This window comes from Xyrauchen texanus, chromosome 39 (genome assembly GCF_025860055.1).
Source record: "Xyrauchen texanus isolate HMW12.3.18 chromosome 39, RBS_HiC_50CHRs, whole genome shotgun sequence".
Taxonomy (NCBI): Eukaryota; Metazoa; Chordata; class Actinopteri; order Cypriniformes; family Catostomidae; genus Xyrauchen; species Xyrauchen texanus.
In genome coordinates, this window is record NC_068314.1 from 9,454,210 (window position 1) to 9,479,984 (window position 25,775).

At 39.7% G+C, this 25,775-nt stretch overlaps 1 protein-coding gene across 1 annotated transcript in view; it reads right to left on the bottom strand.

Annotated features, from left to right (window-relative positions):
- mmp19 (matrix metallopeptidase 19) overlaps positions 1-15,951 on the bottom strand; it is a 269,832-nt gene extending 253,881 nt beyond the window's left edge. Inside the window, exon 1 of the mRNA XM_052111502.1 lies at positions 15,787-15,951. Within this exon, the coding sequence (XP_051967462.1) occupies positions 15,787-15,888 (102 nt within the window). The 5' untranslated portion in view covers positions 15,889-15,951. The remainder of the gene's footprint in view (positions 1-15,786) is intronic.
- Between the last annotated feature and the right edge of the window lie 9,824 nt (positions 15,952-25,775).

A 25,775-nucleotide genomic window follows, 5' to 3' on the forward strand; every position in this document is an offset into this window, starting at 1 on the left:
AGGATGGAGGGTTCCAATCCAAGCCCATGCTAGTGGCTGCCCGGGAAAGCATGTCGGTCATCTGTGCGTCTGCCTTAGCCTGGGCGTGCAGGCCCGAAAGCGGCAGCCCAGGGGAGTCCTCAGCATCAGATACTGCGCCCTCCAATGCCGCGGCTAGCTCATCTGCTTCGGTGTCAGGAGGGTAGGCGGACTGGCTGTAAGGTGAGTCGCCGTTGCCTCGAGCACAGACGGGAGTCAACGAACGTGCCGTCCGAGGGGGTGTACCCGGCGGAGCTGCACCCGCTGCCATCCCCAAATCGCCTCCATCGCCAACCGCATCGTCCTCAATCCCATGGGAAGGAGCAACGCGGGGGGCGGCTGGAGTGGCTTGCTTTCTCAGATGTTCTGCAATTTGTTGAGAAAGCAATGTTGTTTAGGAGTGAAAGTTGTTCGTTTGAAGAAAATCCTTGCAAAGCTTAATACACAGCCAGAGAAAAATGGCAGCAGTAAAAATGCTTAAATTAAATTGTGTTGTGATTTTCTTTTTTCTGAGTTCTATATGTTTTTTGCTTTCCTCATTTATGGGAGAAATAAAAATTGCTTCTTTAAATATAAATGGGGCAAGAGATGGAAAAACGAATTCAATTATTTGAAATACATAAACAGAAAAAAATTGATGTTCTTTTTGTTCAAGAAACCCACAGTGATGAAAGAAATGCTGCTGATTGGGCAAGGGAGTATGATGGGTTATCTGTTTTAAGTAATTTGACCTCAATCAGTGGGGAGTTGCTGTTTTACTTTCTAAGAGTCTCATACCATGTTCTTATCAAGTTGAAGACATTTTAAAAGGTAGACTTTTAAAAATTAGAGCTCAGTTTGAAAATTGTTTTTTTTTATTTTTATTTGTGTATATGCCCCCACCAAAGCAATTGAAAGAATGGGTTTGTTCGATACTCTGAGTAACATTTTAACAAATTGCAATTCAGAAGATGTACTAATTATTGGTGGTGATTTTAATTGTACTGAACATGTTATGGATTGGAATCATGTTGAACCTCACATACAGTAAGTGACTCATTGAAGTAATAAAAGCTCATGAGATCATTGATGTGTGGAGGAATTTTCATAATTCTCAGAGACAATATACATGAGTTCATGCATATGACAATCTACTATCCCTTGCTAGATTGGATAGATTTTATGGTTTTAAACACCAATTTAGTTTCTTTAGGAGTTGCTCCATTACTCCAGTCAGTTTTTCTGACCATAGTTTAGTACAATGTGTTGTACCCGCAAACCCTATTAAGCCGAAAAGTGCTTATTGGCATTTAAATAATAATTTCTTGTGCGATTTAAGCATTTTAAAGAGATTTTTAAAGAATTTTGGAATAATTTTAGATCCACAATGTCTTCTTTCCAGTCCCTACAGCAATGGTGGGACCTTGCAAAGGCACAAATTAAGCAATTGTGTCAACAATATACTTTCAACGTCACAGAAGGCATAATTAGTACAATTAAAACAGAGAGGGAGTTATTGGATTTACAAGAAATTGTTGTTGGAAGAAAAGAAAAGCTCTTTAGCCAATCTGATGGATACTGTTACACAGGAAGCTGTAGTTAGGTCACGCTTCCAGAATGTAGGATTAATGGACGCTTCTTCTAAATTTTTCTTTAATTTGGAGGAAAAAACGGGCAAAAAAGGCTTATTCATGCCTTACGCTCAGATACTGGAGTATTGATGTCTAATCCTGTTGAAATTCGAAAGAGAGCAGTCAGTTTTTATGAAGATTTGTATAAAAGTGAGCTCATGCATGGATTTACTGTTGATAATGTTTTTTTTGAAAACTTGCACCAGGTTTCTGATGAAGCTAATTTTGAACTTTGTAAGCCTGTAACTTTGAATGAACTGAATAAAGCTCTCCAAACTATGGAATGTGGCAAAGTTTCAGGAATTGATGGCCTACCAGTTGATTTTTATAAAACTTTTTGGCCAGAGATAAGTGTAGATCTAGTAGAGGTGCTCAATGATAGTTTGGTTAAGGGACGACTACCACTGAGCTGTCGAAGGGCTATTTTGCTCTGTTGCCGAAAAAGGGTGATTTGAATGAGATAAAAAATTCTATGATCTATGAAAAAAGGCCAATGAGAAGTTGGCAGCCGGTATTTGCATATCCCGCCCCCGGACATATGGGTATTTAAGCGGGGCAAATACGGGAGTTCATTCAGAAAATTTCTTCAGAGCCGATGGTCGTGCATGCAGTCTGCTGCGAGTTACACACCAAGTTCCTGTTTAAATCCTCCGACGCGCTGCATGCTGTTGGACTTTATGGCGCACAACAGCGGCTTTCTCCTTCGTGCACGGCTGTGCATTCTTGCCCCTGGGCGCTTCGACAGCGCAGACAACTCGAAAGAGTTATTCTAAAAGAGTAATTTTACTCTAAAAGAGCAAAACACAGCAGCGTTGAACGTCCTTTTCAGGGCGCGTCTTTTTAAAGACGATTCTTTCCGCCCCTGTGTAGTTTCTGGATGCAGTGATTTTCCCCACCTCTGACGGTCATAAAAACTGCCTTGTATTCCTGGGTTGCAATCACACGCAGGCAGCGTTTTTATGAATGGTCTATGTTTTCAGTACGAGAACATAGCCATGACAGCATTGCGGTCGTAGGCATTTCTTGTAGTGAGAGAAAGCCACTTCAGCCGCCCCCCGCCTTGCCTCCTTCCTACGGGATTGAGGCAGGCACCGCGGGCGATGAAGATGATCCGGGGACAATGACGGGGGGAACCCCCTCGAAACCCCCTGCCTCCCCGGCACGCTTACTGGTTTCTGTCCGAGCTCGGGATGAGCATTCTCTCCAATGGGTTATGTTTTCAGTGTGAGAACATAACCGCGGCAGCGTTGTGATCTCTGCTTTCTCTTGTAGTGAGAGAGAGAGACATTTCAGCCCCCCCCCGCGCCTCGCCTCCTTCCTACGGGATTGAGGCAGGTGCCGCGGGCGATGAAAGACTATCTGGGGAGAATAATGGGACGCTTTCGCCGGGTAAATCCCCTCGAAACCTCCCGCCTCCCCGGCACGCTTGCCTGCTTCCCCCGAGCTCGGGATTAGTGCGGTCCGCTTAACGGCCTACCGTCCGGTCCCTCGAGCTCCCCGGCATTGGATGATCAAACAGGCGATGGCCACCCCCCGTGTTCCAGAAATGCAACGCATGGAGAGGACCTGGTCGCAGTACAGGAGGCAGACAAAAGAAAGTGGTGGTCCGCCTCAACTAACGAAGAGAGTGGGCCCAGCTCTCAGGACCAGCATCGAGCTCCCCGTAGAAGTTTCTATAGAAACTCGGTAACACGCTGACGATCTGGCCGGGTGAATCGCTTGCGCCTCCGTTCCCAGGAGATCCCATCTTCAGGTCCATGGTTGACTCCTCCCTAGCCCTTTTGGGTCCGCAGTTCAGCAGAGGAATTCGCCAACCCAAGCCACTATGGGTACCCAATCTACCCTGTACTGGAATAGGTGCTCCACAGGTAAGGCCTCCTGTTCGGACTCCCCCTGTGTGTAATTCCGCGGTACTGTCCCCTCACGAGCGGACCCTCGGTCGCCGTGCTGTACGCTTCCCCCCTCTACGAGGCTGGATCTACCACCGTACCAACTTTTCCATATAGGTCCTAACAGGCCATGTGATGTATTTGCCACTCTTTGCCTCCCCTGCAGGGTCGTGTGGCCTCCGCAGGGTCTTCTCCCCCTGAAAGAAGGGCTAAGACCCCCTTATGCAGGTAAGGGCCCCGGCCATTGTTTCTCTATGCGAGAAACATAGAGAGAAAAGAGGCCCAGCCAGGCTGGCCCGTTCCCAGGTTGGCGGCCATCACCTTGTTCCCCCCTCCAGGGTAACCAGAAGGACTCTGATGGCTTTAATGGGGCATTGGGGAAGGGTACGTGCAGTCTGATACAGCTGGTCACCTTTGCACGTAAGAATACCTGCTCGCTCCTGTATCAGCAGTTCACGTACACGGCTCAGCGCATGGCACGTTTATAAGTGGACCTCTAGTGTCGCTTCTCTGACAAAACGTGGAGAGAGCGACAGAAGGGGAACATCTAGGTTACGTATGTAACCTCCGTTCCCCGATGGAGGGAATGAGACGTTGTGTCTTCCCCGCCACGTCGCTGAGCCGAGCCACTGTTGTGGCTGGACCATTTCCGGCTCCTCAGAAAAATCCGGAATGAACTTCCGTATTTGCCCCACTTAAATACCCGTATGTCCGGGGGCGGGATATGCAAATAGCGGCTGCCAACTTCTCATTGGCCTTTTTTCATAGATCAGAGGTGTATATCGGCGCTCAAGAGAGACCCCTAGTGTCGCTTTTCTGACACAACATCTCGTGCGGGGACATACGTAACCTAGACGTTTTATTAGAGATTTATTTTGGTCATCGGCAACAATCTTAACCTTGACTTTGGTATAGTGTCAATAGATCAAGAAAAGGCTTTTGACAGAATTTAACATAATTATTTGTGGGATGTTTTAACATCTTTTGGTTTTAAGCCTAATTTTGTTTCTATGATTAAAGCTTTATACTGTGATGTTGAAAGTTTATTGAAAATTAATGGGAATTTATGTGCTCCTTTTAAAGTATATAGAGGTGTCAGACAGGGTTGTGCTCTATCAGGAATGTTGTACACTTTGGCGATGGAGCCCCTTTTATGTAAGCTAAGAAATGTTTTAACTGGTGTATGTATTCCTAAGTGCAAACGTATATTTAAATTATCAGCTTATGCTGATGATGTTGTTGTGCTAATTAATGGACAGAGAGAACACTGGAAACATTAAAAGATTTTAAGAAAATCTCTGCTACAAAAGTAAACTGGTCTAAAAGTGAGGCTGTTTTGGTTGGTAATTGGTCAAATGGATTGCCAAAACTACCAGAAGGATTAATGTGGTCCAGAGAAGGTTTTAAGTACTTGGTGTGTTTTTAGGAGACTCAATGTTTATGCAAATAAATTGATGGAATTGTTGAAAAAGTAAAAGGTCGCTTAGATAAATGGAAGTTTTTACTTCCAAAATTATCTTATAAAGGCTGTACACTGGTCATCAACAACCTAGTAGCATCTGCTTTATGGCATAAATTAGCCTGTATTGATCCTCCACTATATGTTTTGTCAAAAATACAATCTATGTTAATTTAATTTTTTTGGAACAAGTTTTATTGGGTACCAAAATCTGTTTTGTACTTACCAAATGAAAAAGGAGGACATGGACTTGTACATGTACAGAGCAGAACAGCTGCTTTTAGGGTCCAATTTGTGCAAAGATTTTTTACTGGCCCAATGGACTCAAGTTTGAAACATGTAGCATGTGCCACTTTACAGAGTTATAAAGGTCTAGGACTGGACAAATCTTTGTTTTGGATGAATCCACAGAAGATGTCTTTATCCAATTTGCCAGTCTTTTATCGGAATGTATTTAAAGTCTGGACTCTGTTTATTGAACGAAGACTCAGTGCTACAAGTTCTTTACATTGGCTGTTAAAGCAACCCCTAATTCATGGATCACGCTTGGATATATCTTTTGATAGAACATTCCCTGCATTGGAAGAGACTCTTGTGAAATCTGGAGTGACTACTCTTGGACACTTAATACTGTGGTCCAAGACTTAATGATGTTGACTCAACAGTTGGACATTTGGGAATAAAATCAACTCACATAGTCTCTAAATTACTTGAGAAGTGGAATTCTGTAATTGCATTGGAAGAAAGTAAATTGTTAGAAGAATATATGTTAGGATTAATTACTCCAAACTGTGATTTGAATATTTTTTACTAACGTGTTGTATTACCTAATCTTGAAGATCATCGAGGTGTATTGTTACATTCTAACAATTTAATAATAATTGGTTCAATTCCGTCCTCTGGAAAATTGTTGTATGAAGGTTGTGTCATATCTTTTGTAGGGCTCACAGTTTAGGAGCGGGTTTGGTTATTAGCAATAATTAATAATTATCATAGATAATCGTTAATTATTAAAATCAATAGAACATTGATTTGAATCAATGTTAACTTCTTAAATCCTTTAAATCAACAATCATCAAATTTAACAGAATATTAATTATAATCAAAGATAATAATTATTAAAATTAATAGAATATTAATTAGGATTAATGTAGACGGGGCACCACCCTGGAATCAGGGACTAATAACCAGACCATATAACAGTCTCAATGTTAGATTGTTCTCTTAGGAAAATTGATGTCCGTAGATCATCAAGATTAAAAAGGAACAACGAAGGGGTGAATTCGAGCACTGGCATCCCCTGCCAGCCTTTGACACAGGTGTATGCAAAATAAACCAAAATACTTCTCTTTTAATTATAACAAAGTTTATTGAAAATATAATATCAATTAATAATCAATACAATGCAGTCAATAAACTTCCGTCATTCAACGACAAACTAAACAGTGAGATGATTAGATATAGTAACCAAAATAAACCTATAACATATGAGAGGACGTTATGTGTGTGTGTGTGTGTGTGAGAGAGAGAGAGAGGAGTGATGCGCACAAAATGGCGGACATGACTCTCGTGGAGTGTACGCCGATTCTCGGCGGCTGGCGGAGAAATCAGTGACGTTAACTTGAAGTGGAAAGGGGATCCTTCTTTCTTCACTTCTGCAGGCAACCGGATGAAGGTGCGGATTGCTCTGCGGTTTCCTTCGGATCCGTTAAAGTGTTCGGTGGAACACAATGTAATCTCAACTCGTCCAGCGAGATGGAGATTGTATTGTCGCAGTTTCAAGTTGCACGTTACTTCCTTTTGCAACGAGGCAACACCTGAGAGCAGTGGGACTGGTCTGTGCACTGCGAGCGAAGTCACTGGAAGCGAGGTACAGAACGATTTTCGCGGTATATCTACTCCTGATGACATCATAGTTGAGGTGCGTTCTTTTGAGTGCCTTATCCAATAGGAGTTGAGAGTTCAATCCTTTGGAATTTCACAGAGTTGTAAAGTGAGCAAGGCTTCTTGGGAGCTGTAGTCTGTTTTGTACTCCCTTTGTTTGATTTTGGCGTGGTTTTTATCAGTAAGATTTATGACTTTTTTTTGTGGGCCTCAGCCAGGCTTTACGACTGTGTTAGGCCTGCCTTTGTCTTGTATCTGAATACATGAGGCCCTACACTTTGAATAAGAAGTCTTTAGATAATAGGAGGGATACTCCTTGGTATACTGTGCTTCGATTGGGGGAAGATAAGAGTCCAGAGTGGAGAGCTCTATACAAATCCCCTTTACCTAAGAAAGTTGGAGACTCACAGTGGAGAATTCTACATGGTGCCATTGCAGTTAATGCTTTTTTGTCAGTTATAAATTTTGATGTCAGCAATGAGTGTCCTTTCTGTCCTCAAAGGGAAACTGTGTTTCATGCTTTTATGGAGTGCAATAGGTTGAAACCATTATTCAGTGTTTTAGAGCAGGGGTTCTCAACTTTTTGGAAGCTGGGCCCCCCAAAGCTGGTTCATTGCAGTTGGGGCCCCTGTGCCCCCCTCCCCGCCCCATGCTTTATTGTTGTTATTATTATTATTATTATTATTATTATAATTGGCAGTAGCACCAGACTTCTGATGTGAGCTTGCAGGCATTATTATTATTATTATTATTATTATTATTATTATGAGTAGTAGTAGGCCTATCATCATTACTAGGCTATTGCTATATAATTATATGAGGTTACATGCTTTATTGTTGTTATTATTAATATTATTATTATTAATATTATCATCATCATCAGTAGGCCTATTATCATTACTAGGCTATTGCTATAATTGGGAATTGGCACCAGACATCTGATATTAATTTGTGCTTTATTATTGTTATTATTACTAGGCCTAATAGTAGGCATCATCTGCATTTTTTACAGAAGCTTGCTGGTAGGTGATGTTAATGTGAGACCTGAGCCTGCTTTGCCTTGCAAAGATCCTCAATTCTTGGCTCAATTTTTGATAAACATAGCCTCAAATCATCCTCGATTTGTGCACAATTGCGGTATTTCGTTTTGAGTGCAGTCATTTTTGAGAATCCTGCCTCAACAAATATGTCGACGCGAAAGGAAGGAGAATCTTCAAGGCGACGTCACAGAGTTCAGGGTATTCCTGCATCAATGCTGCCCAGAATGACGAAAGAGGGCAGGAGCTAAAGAGTTCCTTCAGTCTACTGTCACTCTTCAGCTCAATAAGCTGTTCCTGCATATCAGTTGATAGCTCATTTGCTATGCACACAAATGGATCTCGAACCCACGCAAAAGAGTGATAATCCATTTACATTTACATTTATTCATTTGGCAGACTCTTTTATCCAAAGCGACTTACAAAAGAGGAGGAACATCAGCGAATCATCTTAGGGAGACAGTGGTACAAAAAGTGCCATATTACAAAGTTTCACTATCATCATAATAGTATACAAAACAGATTTAAGTGCAACAAGAGTAGTAAATTTTATTTATTTTTTTTATTTTTTTTTAGTGACCGGTTAAGTGCTTTTGGAAAAGATGTGTTTTTAGCCGTTTTTTGAAGATAGAGAGTGAGTTAGCTTCCCGGATTGAGTTGGGAAGGTCATTCCACCACCGTGGTATGATGAAATTGAAAGTCCGGGAAAGTGTTTTGGTGCCTCTTTGTTTTGGTACGACAAGGCGATGTTCCTTAGCCGACCGCAGGCTTCTGGTGGGAACGTAGCTCTGCATAAATGTTTTTAGGTATGCTGGAGCAGACCCAGTGACTGTTTTATATGCCAGCATTAGGGCCTTGAATGTAATACGTGCATGAACCGGCAGCCAGTGGAGAGAGACAAAGAGTGGTGTAACGTGCTCTCTTAGGTTCATTAAAGACCAGACGTGCTGCTGCATTCTGGATCATTTGGAGAGGTCTAATAGCACATGCAGGAAGGCCTGCAATGAGAGCGTTACAGTAGTCCAGTCTAGTTATGACAAGGGACTGAACGAGCAGTTGTGTGGCATGTACAGAGAGGAAGGGTCTTATCTTCCTGATATTGTAGAGTGTAAATCTACAAGCTCTTGCAGTTTTTGAAATGTGGTCTGTGAAATTTAGCTCATCATCAATGGTTACCCCTAGATTTCTGACCGTTTTGGAAGGTGAAACTGTAGTTGGACCCAGCTGCACGGTGATGTTGTGTTCAACAGCCGGGTTGGCTGGAAAGACAAGGAGTTCGGTCTTGGCAGGGTTGAGTTGAAGGTGGTGTTCCTTCATCCAGGCTGAGATGTCTGCCAGACAGGCAGCGATTCGAGCGGTCACTGTGGTGTCGTTGGGCTGGAAAGACAAGTAGAGTTAGCGTGTCATCAGCGTAGCAGTGGTAAGAGAAACCATGTGACTGGATGATGGGTCCCAGTGATGTTGTGTATATGGAGAAGAGAAGTGGCCCAAGCACTGATCCCTGAGGTACCCCAGTAAGTAACTGGTGTGGCTTGGATACTTCCCCTCTCCATGCTACCTCAAAGGACCTTTCTGAGAGATAAGAGTTGAACCAGTCAAGCACAGTTCCAGTGATACCCAGTTTAGAGAGGGTGGAGAGAAGGATCTGATGGTTGACTGTGTCAAAGGCAGCAGAAAGGTCCAGCAGAATCAGAACGGATGATTTTGATTCAGCTCTCGCCTGTCTCAGCGACTCGATGACAGACAGCAGGGCAGTCTCAGTGGAGTGTCCACTTTTGAAGCCCGACTGATTGTCATCCAGCAGCTTGTTCTGTGAGAGATAGGCGGAGATCTGATTGAAAACTGCCCTTTCAAGTGTTTTTGCCATGAATGGGATGAGAGAGACTGGTCTGTAGTGTTCTATCTGTGTGGGGTTAAGTGCAGGTTTTTTCAGCAGTGGGGTTACTCGAGCCTGCTTATATGTAGTGGGAAAAGTGCCTGCAAGAAGGGATGTGTTAATTATGTGTGTAAGTGCCGGTAGGATGGACAGAGAGATGGCCTGGAGAAGGTGTGATGAAATGGGGTCAAGGGAACAGGTTGTGGGGTGGTTGGAGAGGAGGAGTTTAGAGACCTCAGTGTCAGTTAAAGGAGAGAACATAGGGAAAGAAGGGTTGCATACAGGAGCCAGGTGTTTGACAGGGTGTGGTGCTGTGAATGTATTGCTGATGGCTGTAACCTTATCAGTAAAAAATGTGGCGAATATATCTGCTGTCAGTGATGTCTCAGGTGGTGGAGGGGGAGGGCAGAGAAGTGTGTTAAATGTTCTAAACAAGCTACGAGTGTCAGTGGTGCTGTTGATCTTGGTCTGGTAATATGAAGTTTTTGCAGTTTTAACGTTATTTGAAAAAGTTGCGAGCAGAAGCTGATATTTACCTAGATCAGCTGGATCTTTAGATTTCCGCCATCTCCTCTCAGCTGCCCTGAGATCAGTCCGATGTTCACGAAGGACGTCAGACAGCCAGGGGCTGGGTGGTGTAGTCCGTGCTGGTCTAGAGGAGACGTCGCAAATTGTTTTCTCATTGCTGACAGGTCCTCAGACGCTGATTGAAATGGGGAGGAGAAATCGTGTGACGTGCCTGCATCAGTGATCAAGTCTGCAAGGCTGGGAAACATGTCGCAGTTCCCTTGACTGATGCGGCCATGCCAGAGGTCTAGTTTTTGTGTGAAGGCATGCACTTTGTCTGCAAGGAGCAAAATATGAGTTTCGCGGCCTTGCAAAGACAGATTGAGGCCATTCAAGCGGTCAAATATATCGACCAAATAGGACAGAGACGCAAGCCACATAGTGTCATCCAGATGCTTCGCCAGATCTGATTTGATTTCTGTCAAAAACAACTTCACCTCCTATCGCAGCTCATACAACCACTGTAACACCCGCCCCCTGGAGAGCCAGCGAACTTCAGTGTGCAGAAGCAGCTGTTCGTGCCCTGACCCCATCTCCTGGCAGAGGACCCCAAACAAGCGAGAGTTTAGCGGCCGTGATTTGATGAGATTTATTATTTTCACGGATTGGTTCAGCACGGAGTCAAAGAGAACCGGCATTTTTTTAGCAGCTAGTGCTTCGCGATGGACTGCAATGTGTCCATTTCACAAGTGGAGCTACATGCTCAACGCGAGCAGCTAGGCCACGCTCACGCCCCGTCATTGCCTGCGCACCATCCGTGCATAGGCCAACGCATCGTTCCCAAGCCAAACCATTTTCAGGGATAAAAATATCAAGGACATTGAAAATGGCTTCTCCTGTAGTGTGCGACTGAAGAGGCCGGCAAAACAGGACATCCTCCTCAATCGCAGATACCTGACATAGGTGAGGAGCTGTGCCTGCCCAGCAATATCAGTGGATTCGTCCAGCTGCAGCGCGTAGTAAGGACTCTTTTTTACGAACTCTATCAGTTGCTCTCTGATATCATTGGACATGTCTACAATTCTCCTAGCGACTGTGTCATTGGACAGTGGTACTGCACCGAGTTTGGCTGCTGCACTATCGCCTATCATTATTCTGCACATGTCTTGCTCTGCCGGCAAAATGAGAGTCTCGGCGATTGTATGCGGTTTACCCAGTTTACCGATCTTTTTGGCCACTACATACGATGCCTCCAAACACTGTTTAGACACAGTGCTGTGCACTGAAATGGTTGCCTGTTGCTGATGGAGGCCATCAAGCTTTCTTTTAAAATATTCAGCTGGTTCATTTTTAATGCCAGCATGCTTTGTTTCGAGGTGCCTGTTTAATTTGCAGGGCTTCATACTGTCGTTTGCCAGCACCTCGGCACACAGGACACACTGAGGTCTCAGATCAGCCGTGACTGTAAACCCAAATTGCAGGTATGCTTCATCGTACCTTTGAAGCTTTTTTGCAGCTGGTGGTGCGTCGGTTGGCTTGTTGGTCCTCACAAGAAATTTCTCAATTTTTATGTGTTTTCAATAAAGTTTAGGCAATATGTAACTGTGTGTGTGGTGTATGTTGAGAGACGTATCAGGGGCTAATCAGTCGGGCACAATCTTTAATTAAATGAACAAAATAATTATTTTGCAGACAATTCAGATTTTATTTTAATACTTAACGATTGTAGTCCTCGTCAGTGTGTGTGTGTGTGTGTGTGTGTGTGTGTGTGTGTGTGTGTCTTAGTCGTGTGGGTAGTTTTAGCTAAATGTAGCTACTGCCTAGCAGTTAAAAACAAAATACTGGCTAGGGCTGAGATTTGATCTAATCTTAAAAAAGAATGTTTGTGGGTTTAGTCTTTAAAAAGAATGTTGGGGTTTTGTAGTAAAGGCCTATGTAAATCGAGATTGATAAGACTAGCGAGAGCTGGCACAAGCGAACTTGGCAAGAGACTAGACTAGAGTGAATGGAAAGCTATGTCGTGAGTCAATTTAAATGCAGTGATTTATTTTTGCGGGAACGGCGGCGGCCATGCGCATGCGCGATTCATTTGCACCCTGGACGCGGAGGGGTGTGTGTCTCCTCTCTGCTCTGACTGCTGCGTGAGGCTACTGAGAGACTGACCGCCTGTGAGTGCTTTTGGACGGGAGAGGGGCTCACTGCAGCACCCGCTGTTCGTTGAGCACAGTAGGCCTAACTGCAGATTGATTCATGCTTTCGAATCTCAAACACCACAGAAGTCTCCAAAAACACCAGTAAAAGTCGCTGGATTTGTCGCTTTTGACAAAAAAAAAAAGCCGCCAGGAGGATGATTTGTTTGTGTTATAATCAGTGCTTGAAGTGGGGGGAAAAGGTGGCGGCACTCTCTTTGCATTGGCAAATCATGACATTTTTACAGTGAAAAACAAAACTTGGAGATATTGCTGTTACAACAATGTATTGTTATTTATTTAGCATAGCGCATCTCACAGCAATACTCAATCGTGTTTTGAATGATTCAGTGTTGTGAACGAATCGGTTGAGTCAAAGATTCAATGACCCATTCACAAACATCTGTCTCATTCTTGATGAATCGGCCGTTTGAACGAATCGTTTGAATGAACGACTCAATGACTCGCTTAATGAAACCGCATCACCTGCATTTGCGCTCACTATCGACAAACCAATCAAATTTGTTCAAATCAGTCCAAACACATTTTTATTTTTATTCAGGAGTTATGTATATACAAAACTAGAACTTTTTCTAAAAATGTGCCCAAAATTTTTTTTTCCAGTTTTTTTTCCCTTCCATCGTAGCCTACTCGTCCCACCGGTTGAGAACCACTGTTTTAGAGTATTTGTATTCGTTGTGAAGAAATATTCTCAATGGAATTGTTTATTTGTGGGTTTAAATTCAATTGAAAGCATCGTTTCCAGTGACAGTTGTTTAATTTTTTATTGGGTCTAGCCAAAATGGCAATTTACATTACAAGGAAAATTAAGGTTGAATGAGATGTAAATGAGAATTTAAAAGTTTTTTTTTAACCTTGTAAAATCTAGGATTTTAATTGACTTTCGTTATTATAAGACTATGAATGATCTTATTACTTTTGAGATTATATGGTGTTATAAAGGGATTTTGTGTATAATTGTTGAAGATAATATAAGGTTTGAATACCTTTTTAAGATTTTTTTTTATACTTTTTAATGTAATATTTTAACAATTGTAATAAAGGATTTTCAAATTCAAAATTCTCTCTCAAACACACACACCATTGTTTCTCCAATAACTTGTTAGAAATAGCCCAAGCCATGATACTAGTTCTAAAGTGACATTTTTGAATTACTAACAAAGGCTTGGACACATCATTTGGTTTGAACTAGCAATGGCAGATTCTGATCTGTCACTTTAGAATGTAGTTCCATGCACAAATGCATTTTTTATGACCGTACTCATTTTATCCTCATTTTTTAAAAACATACATGTTCGTGAAACTGTTGTATATAAGCAATATTACACTCCCAATCATGCTATATGGCCATAAATCAGCACTGCTGTGATTACCTATGGCACTCTGCGCCATCAAACACCAACAATCATGCCACGGTCCATATCACTGAGATCACATTTCCCCCATTCTGATAGTTGATGTGAACATTAACTGAAATTATTAGTATTTTATGTACTGTACTGCTGCCACATAATTGGCCGATTAGATAATCGCATGGATAAACAGAACCATACAGCCAATACCAACAGATGCTTCATCTCGAAGTCAGTAAATTTTAGTAAATTTAAAGTTATATACAGTAAAATGTTGTAAATGTAAAATTATACTTATTAAATAATTATATATAATAGTGAATATAAATAAATTTACATTACACAAACAACAATTTTCTTATTTATTATACATTTCTTCAAGTGAGTTTTTTTTTTTATTTATTAGGTATAATAAGATGGTTATATAGATTTGTAAAAATGCACTGTTAATGTATAATTAACTAAAATTAAATGCAAAAAGGCTGAATAACAATTGTAAATGTAACACTTATTAATTACTCCCCACAATCCACGCACAATTTACCCTGTGTCCCATTGAGAGTGAGAACCACGATGAAGGATACCCCATGTGACTTTTCCATCCCTTGCAACCGGACCAATTTGTCACTCAGCACACCCTGGATTCTAACTCAATCCCATTATTGTTAAGTCCCACTAGATGAAAGTACATCTTATCTCTATGTTTTGGGGAAAAGCCAAATCTGACTAGGCTTTCAGCTTGCAACCTTGAGCTAGGAAGATATGTGTTCTATTTGATTGCTTTGTTTCAGGAGCACGAAGAAAGTAGACAATATGGCACCCAAGGAGGAGGCTGTAGAGGGCCCTCTTAAATTTATTCTCTCCACTACCTACATTTTATGGATTATTTTTTCTTTGCCACAGTCGCCTTTGGCTTGCTCACTGCCAGCTTAAAGACATCTAGACATGATTTTCTGTAAAACTGTTCACTGGAAGCTTTACAAATCTGGTGAATTAAACACTGGTGTTGTTTGGCTTTTAATGATAGCTGATCAAGTAGTGTACATATACAAGTTTTCTGAAATAGTAAACATAATAAAAATAATAAGCAATTGAATTACTGAACTATTTCTATTGTATCACGTAATAATCATAAATCACATGACATAAATATTACGGAAAGTTATCATAGAACCTTTTCTTTTTGAATAACAAACAACATATAATGAACATGATTATTACATTCAGATATTCAAAGCATTAATGTAATCAAAATTAAAAATTGATTGATTAAATAAATAAGATCCATATTATTTACATTACTCAAACACTGTCCATATAAACTCAAACAATCATGAGCAAACATCTGTTGCTTTTATCAAGTGCAAATCTACAGAATCTACGCCCCTGTCTCAGCTCAGGCTATGAAAATCTGTCGATAGATTATTTTTATAAACAGACAAGGTAAAGACGCATTTTAGTACAGTTATTATCCCACTCTGGTTTGCTTCTTAATTGTTATTTAGCTGCACAAGTACATAGGTCTATTTATATGCATAGATGTTTCATTATTTTTAATCCCTGATAGTACACTTAACATCACCCAGACGTCTTTTTGATGTGTGTGTTCATCTGCAATACAGCTATAAATAGTATGGCAAAAAATAGGTCTCAGATGTCAGTAAGACATTCAGCAGATCTCTTTAAGAAGTTTTATAATTAAGAAAGTTTTTAAATCTGCTCTTTTTAAGATGTTTAGCTGTTGTTAATTAGACTGATTCTTCTCAGATGAAAATACTTAAAACAGACATCTCTGAGATGTACGTGTGCTATCTGGGATACTTGTTGTGTACAACGTATTAATGTTTTATTTTTTAATTGTACAGCAGTAGTGCATTGCAGTTGGTGTTGATCAACGGTTTAATCCATTGCTTTATTTCTGAAAATAAAATGTTTGTTTGTTACCTGTGCCTCTGTGAACTCCTGGCTCATGCCTGTTACAGTAGATAAACATACACACAGGACAGCAGTCAATAAAAGTGTTGTATATTTCATCCATTGAGCCATAACTCCAGTCTGTACAGAGCTCCTGTGATTTGATCTGTATAAAGAAGAAATACACTGTCGGGAATAAAGTCCTGGAGTGAAGCGGGGACCATCGTCTTGTGGTTTTAAATTGACCACAGTGAGTCATAAGGGATGATGCATTTCCTGGAAGATGTTAATACGCGCTGCTTCAAGGGACGAAACTCCTAGTCCTCCTCCTCCGAGGAGTTAATGGAAAAATTGAATAGTTCCCCCAAAATGAAAATTCTGTCATCATTTACTTATCCTCATGAGCTCTTATCCTAACTTTCTTTTCTTTTCATTTCTTTTTTATTTTTTTTAAGAAAATGTTTCTCAGAATATCCAAGCTGCTCTTTTCCATACAACTAAAACAAATGGGGACTGGGGTTGTCACGCTCCAAAAAATGCCCCAAAAATTGTGTGTGTGTGTGTGCGCATTATCCACCTTTTTCCTGAATGCAGAAGAGTACTATTTGTCTCCAGTGGTTTCTCTCGCATTGGCATATTTTAGCAGATAATGTGATGTTTAGCGTATTCAATTTGTAAAAATAAACTGTTAAACATATACGTGGCTCCATAGTGAGTTGCGATGACAATCTTTTAACAGCACCTCACCAGAGCTGTAGATGACATGAAGTGATGGCCGTGGTTAGTTGAGCCTGAGCTCAATTTATTCCAACACTTGCCTAATTCTAATCTTTAGAACTAACAATGGCAGTTTTGGCTGTTTCAATGCAAGATCCTTAATCTGTGGTGTAAGAAAGTACTTCCACACATGAAGTTTTTTTGGGACACTTTGGTTTTTACTTATTTATTTAATTGTTTGATTAACTCCTTTGTACATAAGCATGGCTGTGATTACATATGGACAAATTACAGCCAAGATAAAATACATGGACACAACAGCACTTGTGTGATATTGTTTAAGTATATTCCTGGCTACTAGTTGTCATACTTTTGCAATTTTTTTTCTACCAATTATTACAATGAAATAAAAACTTGTGCTGTAGATTTCACAATGATTAGGTGAGTCAGCATTGCATTTATATACTTTATATTTATTATTTACATGTTACAACTGAAATACTGTGATCACAGCACTATCCTGTATCTTTCCTGTTCCTAGTGTGTGTTGCGGCATGTATAAATTATGTGGTTGCATTGTTTTACTTTTGATAGATTATTTTGCTGTCACAGTGTTGTTTTTGTTAGCACTTTTTGTACTGTTCTGAGATTATAATTATTTATCATTACTGATATTATTATTGCCTTTTACGATTTCTTTGTTGTTGCAGGATAGCCCGTCATCACATTATGATTTTAATTGTTTGAAAAAGAGCAGCATGAAGATTCTTCAGATTTTCAGGATTTTTATTAAACTTTCATTTTAAACATGCTATTGGCTAGTTGATTTTACGAACGTTCCATGATTGTCAGACGTCACTGGTGGGCGATGGTATTTCCGGTCTAACGCTACGTTAGGTTCATCGACGACGCCAGTAACTGTCAGGTAAGACTAGGACCAGATAAACATGGCTTTCTACACCAGATCCCTTCAACATCTGCCAAGGATAACGATAAATGACGTACACCGAACAATTCAAGCATCATCACCGGCTCCCAAGAGCAAGAGGGTTTCAAGATATACGTCTCTTCATTCATTGACAATTATGAAGGTAAGTTATGCTATGTCTTTAGCTAGCTGTAGCCCTAACGTTAGCGATAATGCTAGGTGACGTTAGGCTAGAAAGTAACCTTTACAAAATACTTATTAAACGATTAATTTTAGTTGTTGGTCACATGTGGTTTATTATATGTTCATTTTACTATCTGACATTGAATAAATGTATGGGCGTTTCTTCAACAAGGGGCACTTTTAGGCTTGTGAAGTTGAATAAAAAAAACTTGTTCAAAAGTCACGTAACACCGTCTCATAAGTTTAAATTATTTGTCTAGTTTTATGGTCTGTAAGAGGACAAACTTAGATTACAAGAGAAGTTATGAGACTGTGTTAGTCTCATAACTAAGAAGTTATGAGTTATTCTGTTTTTAGATAACAGCAGTGAAATGTCATTTCCACCACATCTCAAGTCAAGTCAAGTCAAGTGGTTTTTATTGTCGTTTCAACCATATACAGTTAGTACAGTACACAGCAAAACGAGACAACGTTCCTCCAGGACCATGGTGCTACATAAAAACAACAAAGGACCAACATAGGACCACATGAGACTACACAACGAAATAAAATACCTATATAAACTACCTATATATACCTATATAAAGTGCACGTGCAAACATGTGCAAAAAGTACAGGACAGTACAACAAATTACTGACAATGAACAGGACAATAGACAGTGCAGCGCCGACCAGTACTCAGTAGTGCAAAAAGATGACAGTTTCTAAAAATGTAAACATAACATACTATGAGATAATGTTCTATGCACATAGCAGTTATTGAGGTAGCAGACAGTTATAAAGTGACAGTTATTAAAGTGCAACTCAGGACACGTGTGTGTCAAACCAGTCTCTGAGTATTGAGAAGTCTGATGGCTTGGGGGAAGAAGCTGTTACACAGTCTGGCCGTGAGGGCCCGAATGCTTCGGTACCTCTTGCCAGACGGAAGGAGGGTAAAGAGTTTGTGTGAGGGGTGTGTGGGGTCACACACCCCTCACACAATGCTGTTATGCTGTTATGCTCAATGCTGTTATTTAAAAACAGAATAACTTATGTCAGTCAAGAATTGTCTAGGATCATTTTTGTAACTAGTTTTATCAGTTTTTCCACAATGTACAATAATTATACATTTGTCAATGAGATAAATTAACTGCCCTAAGGACCAAACGGTGAACAGTACACCTGTCACACTCTGAAATGTAATACTGGTTTGGGCAAGAGCTTATTAGAAAATAAATGACTTGCATTTTTATATTAAGTAGAGCATGATCTCGTAAATTGTGGATACATTTTTAATGTGTGATGAGAACTTTTTAAATATTTTTTAAAAATGTGGGTGGTGATGGAAATTACAATGAATTAACGTGAATGTAGAGAAACAGTGGAGATGTTTATTAGAAAAACAATTAAACTCATCACACTCAGTAAACTCAATTCACAAAGCCATTAAACATAACCACAACTGTTTTTAGTGTAGTGCTGAGTTTGATGTATACAACTGATTTGTCTCAAATATGAACGGTTACAGTGCGTGTAAATAACTGACACAACTTATGGCAAGGCAAAAATATAAGCAATAAATGATGCAACAAAATTGAATTTTCATTCATCTAAATGAAATCAATTAATATAAAAGTATAATTTAGAAATGAAAATAATATTATAATCTAAATATAAAGAGTATTGTAATGTATTATAATATAAAAAGTATTACACAAATCTACTCTTGCAATCCATATCAATTGTACTTTGGTCATATTTTTAAAAAATGACATTTTTGGTTACAAAGTACATAAATGTGCCCATAGTCTAAGAATCATATACTAATGACTTGTGTTGTTCAGTTACATGTATTGACAGTATTTGGTTATCCCCAGTATCAAGTAAAGACAGACAGGGAGAGTCAGCATCCGTGCTACCTGTCATAGATCTTTGAGGAAACATGAGAAACCTCACACCATCAGAGTAGGATGAAAGACAGTTCAGTTGTTCGTCTGATCCAACCAGTTCTGTTCTGGGGCTTCAATTTGGCAATGATGGGTTAAACTGGCAAACAAATGTATAATTACCTAAACAAGTTGAACATCTTAGACAACTATCTAGCTAGCCAAATGTTTGAAGTAGGTAACACTATGATGACACTTGCCTGCCCTATTAGTGTTCTAGTAGACCTACCATTCCTATATGAAACCCCAGAAGCTGGTTGTTGAGACAGTTGCTTTGCTGTATATATTGTGTTGTGTTTAACTAACTTACTTTCTTACTAACCCTAAAGTAACCTCATTCTCTAACTCATAGTAGCTAACTTGAAAAATAATGCAAAATGCACTTTTGACTTTGAGATATCTGATCAGTTTGTGATCTCTGCTGATTATAACACACTTTTTTGTTTTTAAAAGATTGTCCTAGAAGACTCCACTCCTGTTCAGCTTTATGAGGTTGAGTGCTCCTGTGTGGCTGGCAGAGCCTTAATCATAATGTTGCATTACTGTATCAGACTGTACAAAACATGTGTTTGTGTGAAAATCAATGTAAATAGTTCTCTTTAAGAAATGCACATGTATGTACATAAACAACAAACCTATACTAGGTACCTTTTGTTATTATGAATTCAGTGTTAGTAGTTATTAGATTACATTAAATTTTATTGTCATTTAGCAGAGTACAGGTACAGAGCCAATGAAGTGCAGTTGACATCCAACCAGAAGTGCAAAGAAGCATTAAAGTACTGTTGAGTACTGTATTAGGTGCAGTTATGTGGACTAGTTATCTACAAACTCATAACTCATACAAAATGTCAAACGTTGCATCACAATGTTACAAATATAGGAGCCATGTTATTGTTGAGTGTAGTATGACAGCTTGTGTCTTTGTATAATAAATGTCTGAATTAACTCCTGGCAGTGTAAAAGACAATAAATGACATGTAAACATTGTCAATATTTCAGACAATTTTCTGAAAGGTATATCACAAGATACAAAAAAACAAACAGCATAGTAAATTACAAAATATATAAGCAGTATATGGAAGCTGATAGAGAAAAATACAGTCCTTGGCGCTGGTAAACAAAAATTGTTCCTCTCAAAAAGACATGGCACAGCTCCTTGAACAAGTTTTCGGCATCCTGTGGTTATGATGAAATCTTCTAGCTTAAAATGTCGACTGCATACCCGGGTGTTATCGGTAGGAGTGAAGTTCTCGCGTCTTATCTTGACTAGCCACTGAGCTTGTACCTCAGGCTGATGCGGAAAACGATGAAAACTTCAGAATTATACCTCGATGAAATGGCACATCGAGGAACACTACAATGTAATTTAGAGTTGCCAATTTGATACTGATATGTAAGACGTTTCTTATTTACTGTTAACATTTTACATACGGTACTCACTGATAGCTTGCCACTCACTCTTCCACAACATCTACATCGGAAATACCGGTAGTAACCTAAACCGGAAGTCCCCCCGCCCACCACGCAGATTTCGAACGTTCGTCGCGTCACCTGTGCACATAGCGAATACTGTGATCCCTCCTAAACTTTTTTTATTGGAAAATATTTAGACGTTTAGTATGCCGTTTGTTTTAAGAAACAGTCATTTCTTTCCTGTGTTGGTACCTGTATAATAACAATGTGCTTTAACTTAAACCAAAATATGTCTGATATTTAGCACATAGCACAGTGATGTCCTGACAAGGCTGAAAATGCTGTTTAATGCCAAACCCCAGGAGGATATTGTGGAAGTCATTCCAAATGTTATGACTATGTTGAGCATGGAAAGGTTTGTGCTCTGCCAAAGTGAGACGTTAATATCCACACATTCAGTTTTATTTGGGTAAAGAGAGACTGACTATTAACCCTCGAGTTATTTGTTTGAGTTGGGCTTTAAGGTTGTCATTTCAACAAGACCTCAGAGACCTCGGTCATGGACGGGGAGTTGCCATATCAGCAATTGTTTTATTCTCAAAACTTGTTTAATTCTAACCATAATTAAACAAGCTAAATCACCCGAATTTCATCAGTAAATTACTTCCATGTGTAGCATGTGCTGATTCTTGAACCACAGTTTATGTAACCATGGCAAAATCATGGCATGCCACAGTCCAGTTGTACAAAATTGGATCAGACTGACAGGATCAGGGTTTTAAAGTGTGGTGACACAGGTTTGCTTACAATATATAGGATAACACATATAAGGAAACTGGATTCAATGCCATTCCTTTGCTTAGTCTGCTATACTGCTTCACTTTGATGCTTACATAATTTCTGGTTTTAATTTGTTCCATTTGGAAATTTTATAGTGATTAAAAAAACAACAGAACCTGTAAATAAGAAGTTCCAGATATGTATGTCTAACTCTGCATCTGTATTACTCAAATGTTTTGTACAGTAATAAAGTAAATATAATAATACTAACAGCATTAAACTATTACTAATACTAACAGTATTAAACTATTACTAATAAGTAATAAAACTTACAGTGATGAACTGTAGACCCTATTTACACTAAGCTACTGAAAGAGGTGTTTTCTGTAAACTCAGAAAATCTTCTTAATATTATTAACTCTAACTATCTATCTAACTTTCTTGAAGACATGTCCTAAGAAAGTTTAAGGTGGCAGTTATCATACTCCTTAAGAAATACGTGATCGTATACATGGGCAGAGACTTGGAAATGACCTCCGTGGCTGTGACATGGCCTGGAGCTGACTCTGGCATGGCTGTGACATGGCCTGGAGCTGACTCTGGCATGGCTGTGACATGGCCTGGAGCTGACTCTGGCATGGCTGTGACATGGCCTGGAGCTGACTCTGGCATGGCTGTGACATGGCCTGGAGCTGACTCTGGCATGGCTGTGACATGGCCTGGAGCTGACTCTGGCATGGCTGTGACATGACCTGGAGCTGACTCTGGCATGGCTGTGACATGATCTGGAGCTTGGGCTTGGCGACCATGACGTGGAACTTGGGCTTGGTGGCCATTATGTGGAGCCAAATCGTGGAAGACGAAACTGTGGAAGCCTTGAAACCTAAGTGTCCAAGATGACTGGGAAAAGACCTTAGTGTTAGTGAACATGAGCAGAGTCTTGGGAATGACCTCCGTGGGTGTGTACATGGGCAGAGACTTGGAAATGACCTCCGTGGCTGTGACATGGCCTGGAGCTCAGGCTTGGCGGTCATGACGTGGAACTCGGGCTTGGTGGCCATGACATGGAGCCAAGTCGTGGAAGACGGAGCTGTGGGAGGCTTCAAACTAAGTGTCCTAAATGACTGGGAAAAGATCTCCTGTGGTCTTGAACATGAGCAGCATCTTGGGAGCGACCTCTGTGGTCGTGGGTATGGACTGAATCTTGGGAATGACCTCCGTGATCGTGTACATGGGCAGAGACTTGGAAACAACCTCCGTCGTCGTGTACATGGGCAGAGACTTTGAAATGAAAGCCTTTATCCTCCTCCTCCGGGAGGCCAAAGTTGGCAGCGCAGGCTCTTGGATGGATGAGGCTCGCAACGCTGGCTCTGGGATGCACGAGATGAATAACACTGTACCTGGAAGGACAAAGCTTTCAGCTCGTTGGCCGTGGCTGGCATGGACGCTGGCTCGTCGACCATGACGTGGGATGCTGGCTCGTCGACCATGACGTGGGACGGTGGCTTGTCGACCAGGATGCAGAAGTCCTTCACATAGTTCTCTATAGAATATTTTTCCTGACATGGACATATTAGTAAATCTGCTGGGTCCATTTTGGTGGGTCAAGTATTCTGTAACGATGTACTGGCACTGGCAATGTCGAAGACGTGAAGATGAAGAACCCAAGTGCAGTTTATTGAAATACGTGAAATTCAAAACCCTAACTATAGACAATCTAAACTAAACATGAACAGTTAACATGAACATAAACTTGACTAAACTAGACTAGACTAGACTAGACTAGCAAACAAGGTTACATCAACAATACTTTACTAGAGACAGTGGCAAACATGAGGGCTTAAATACACAGACATAGGGTAAAACAAAAACAAGAAAACCAATAAACAGACAGAAATATAAACAAGATAACAAGACTAATAACCTTAAACCAATGACAAACTAGAACTAATAAGACAATAAACCAATGAAAACAAGACACATGAACATGGAGGGAAACGTGAAATCACATGACAAGGGAATCACATGACATAAAACAGGAACTAGAATTTCAAAATAAAAGACATGAAAACAAAACATGAACAAACGCATTTAGACATGATAGCTTGAGTGCTTACTAGAAGCAAGAAACATGATAATATCTGCCCTATTTCTGCCTATTTCAATTGTAAAACAAGGTATACATGTTAAATGGGAATGGGAGTGGTTTGGAAGAAAATAAATGGCAACTAAAGCCTTCATCAGCCAAATAAAAAATGTATGTGCACTTCAGCATTCAGTTTGGGATGGACTTCAAAAAAACGTAGGGCTCTATTTTTGTGACTGCACTAATCGCAGCATTCTACGCAATGACCGTCTTATCTCATTTTCACGAGAATGCTCATTCTAAGCACAATTTTCATGCCAGCGCAAAGCGCAAGGGGGGTGTAAGTGTTTGCGCTATATGTATGTCAATGAATTGGCACAATTGCGTTTTTCCTGAGAAATAGGCCATTGCGCTAAGACATTTTAGTAGCATGTCTAATCTCAGCGTCTAAAATCAGATCCTTCAGAATCAGAATGAGCTTTATTGCCAAGTGTGCTCACGTATACAAGGATTTTTTTTTTGTGATAGGAGAAACAAGCAAGCAAGTGCACACAGAACATTACAGTGAGAAACAGAATAACAAGGTAAGAGTATAAATAGACATACAAAAACATAGGACATATACAATAGCATATGTACACGTGCAAGTGGTAATATACAGTATGTGCAAGGAAGGGGTATGTACAGTAATTGAATTAAATATAAGTGAATTTACACATGTACATGACATATTTATACATGATTGCACTATGGGAGTCCTGAAGGCTGATAATTGTTCATGTGGTAAATGGCCTGAGGGTAAAAACTGTTCTTGTGCCTGGTTGTTCTATTGTTGAGTGCTCTGTAGCGCCAGGCAGAGGGCAACAGTTAAAAAAGGGAGGGTGTGTGGGGTCCAGAGTGATTCTACCTTCACATTTCCTCACTCTGGAGATGTACAGGTCTTGGAGGGTGGGCAGGGGGGCACCTTCATTTGTAGTTTAAAGATTTCACCAGCAAGTGGTAATAAAGGTCACATCTAAACTCCCTGACAATAATGCTACCTGTATTTTTTCATTTATTGTTATGATTATTATTATTACGTTTGGGCTATATTTACAATTTTATTTATAATCCAATTTATATTGGTAGTATTCCACTTGTTGTTTTAGAGTTTTTAAATCACTGCAGAAGGGGACGATGGAAGAAGTTGGAGAAGGTAAAATGTTTGGATTAGGTGTGATTTGTGCAGCAACTAACGATTATTTTGATAATCGACTAATATAATGATTGTTAAATCGATTATTCTACTATTCGGCTGTTTATAGCTTTGATTAATCATTAGTTCTTAAAAGACTATTCAGTTTTTGCCCCAAATTAAAAGGTTGTATTAAATGTGCTTGTTAACAATAAAACAGAAAAAAAAATAATCTTTTAAAAATACCTCTAAATGACATTCACTAAAGTAAAGGACTTTTTTTTATTAAGTTTAATTCAGAAAAAAAAATATCACTGCAAAAAATCCTATTGTTATCAAGTGTTTTTGTATTATTTTTCCATATAAAATTGTCTAAATATACATTTACTTGAGAAGCAACATTTAAGATATTTAGACTTGCTTTAAGAGACAAATGTATTTTGTATATAAGTGTATTTTTTCACTTGGTTATACTTCTGCAAGTGCATTAAAGACAAAATATACTTATATTCCAGATCTATTCTCTATAAGCAAGTCTAAATATCTTACATGTTGCTTCTCAGGTGAATGCATATTTTATTAAAGGATTTTGTGATATTTTAAAATATTTGTTTTTTAAGATTATATTAAGCTTTCTCAGATATTTTTTTTTTCTTCTGCAGTATAGCTGCTAAAGTAAATGTATATTGTTTTAAATTAGTTTTATATATTTATATGGGAAAACAAGCCAAAACAAATCAAAAACATGTTTTGTTGCAGTGTATAATGGGGCGAAGACTACTCTCTTTCATCTTTTATTCACTTCAATCC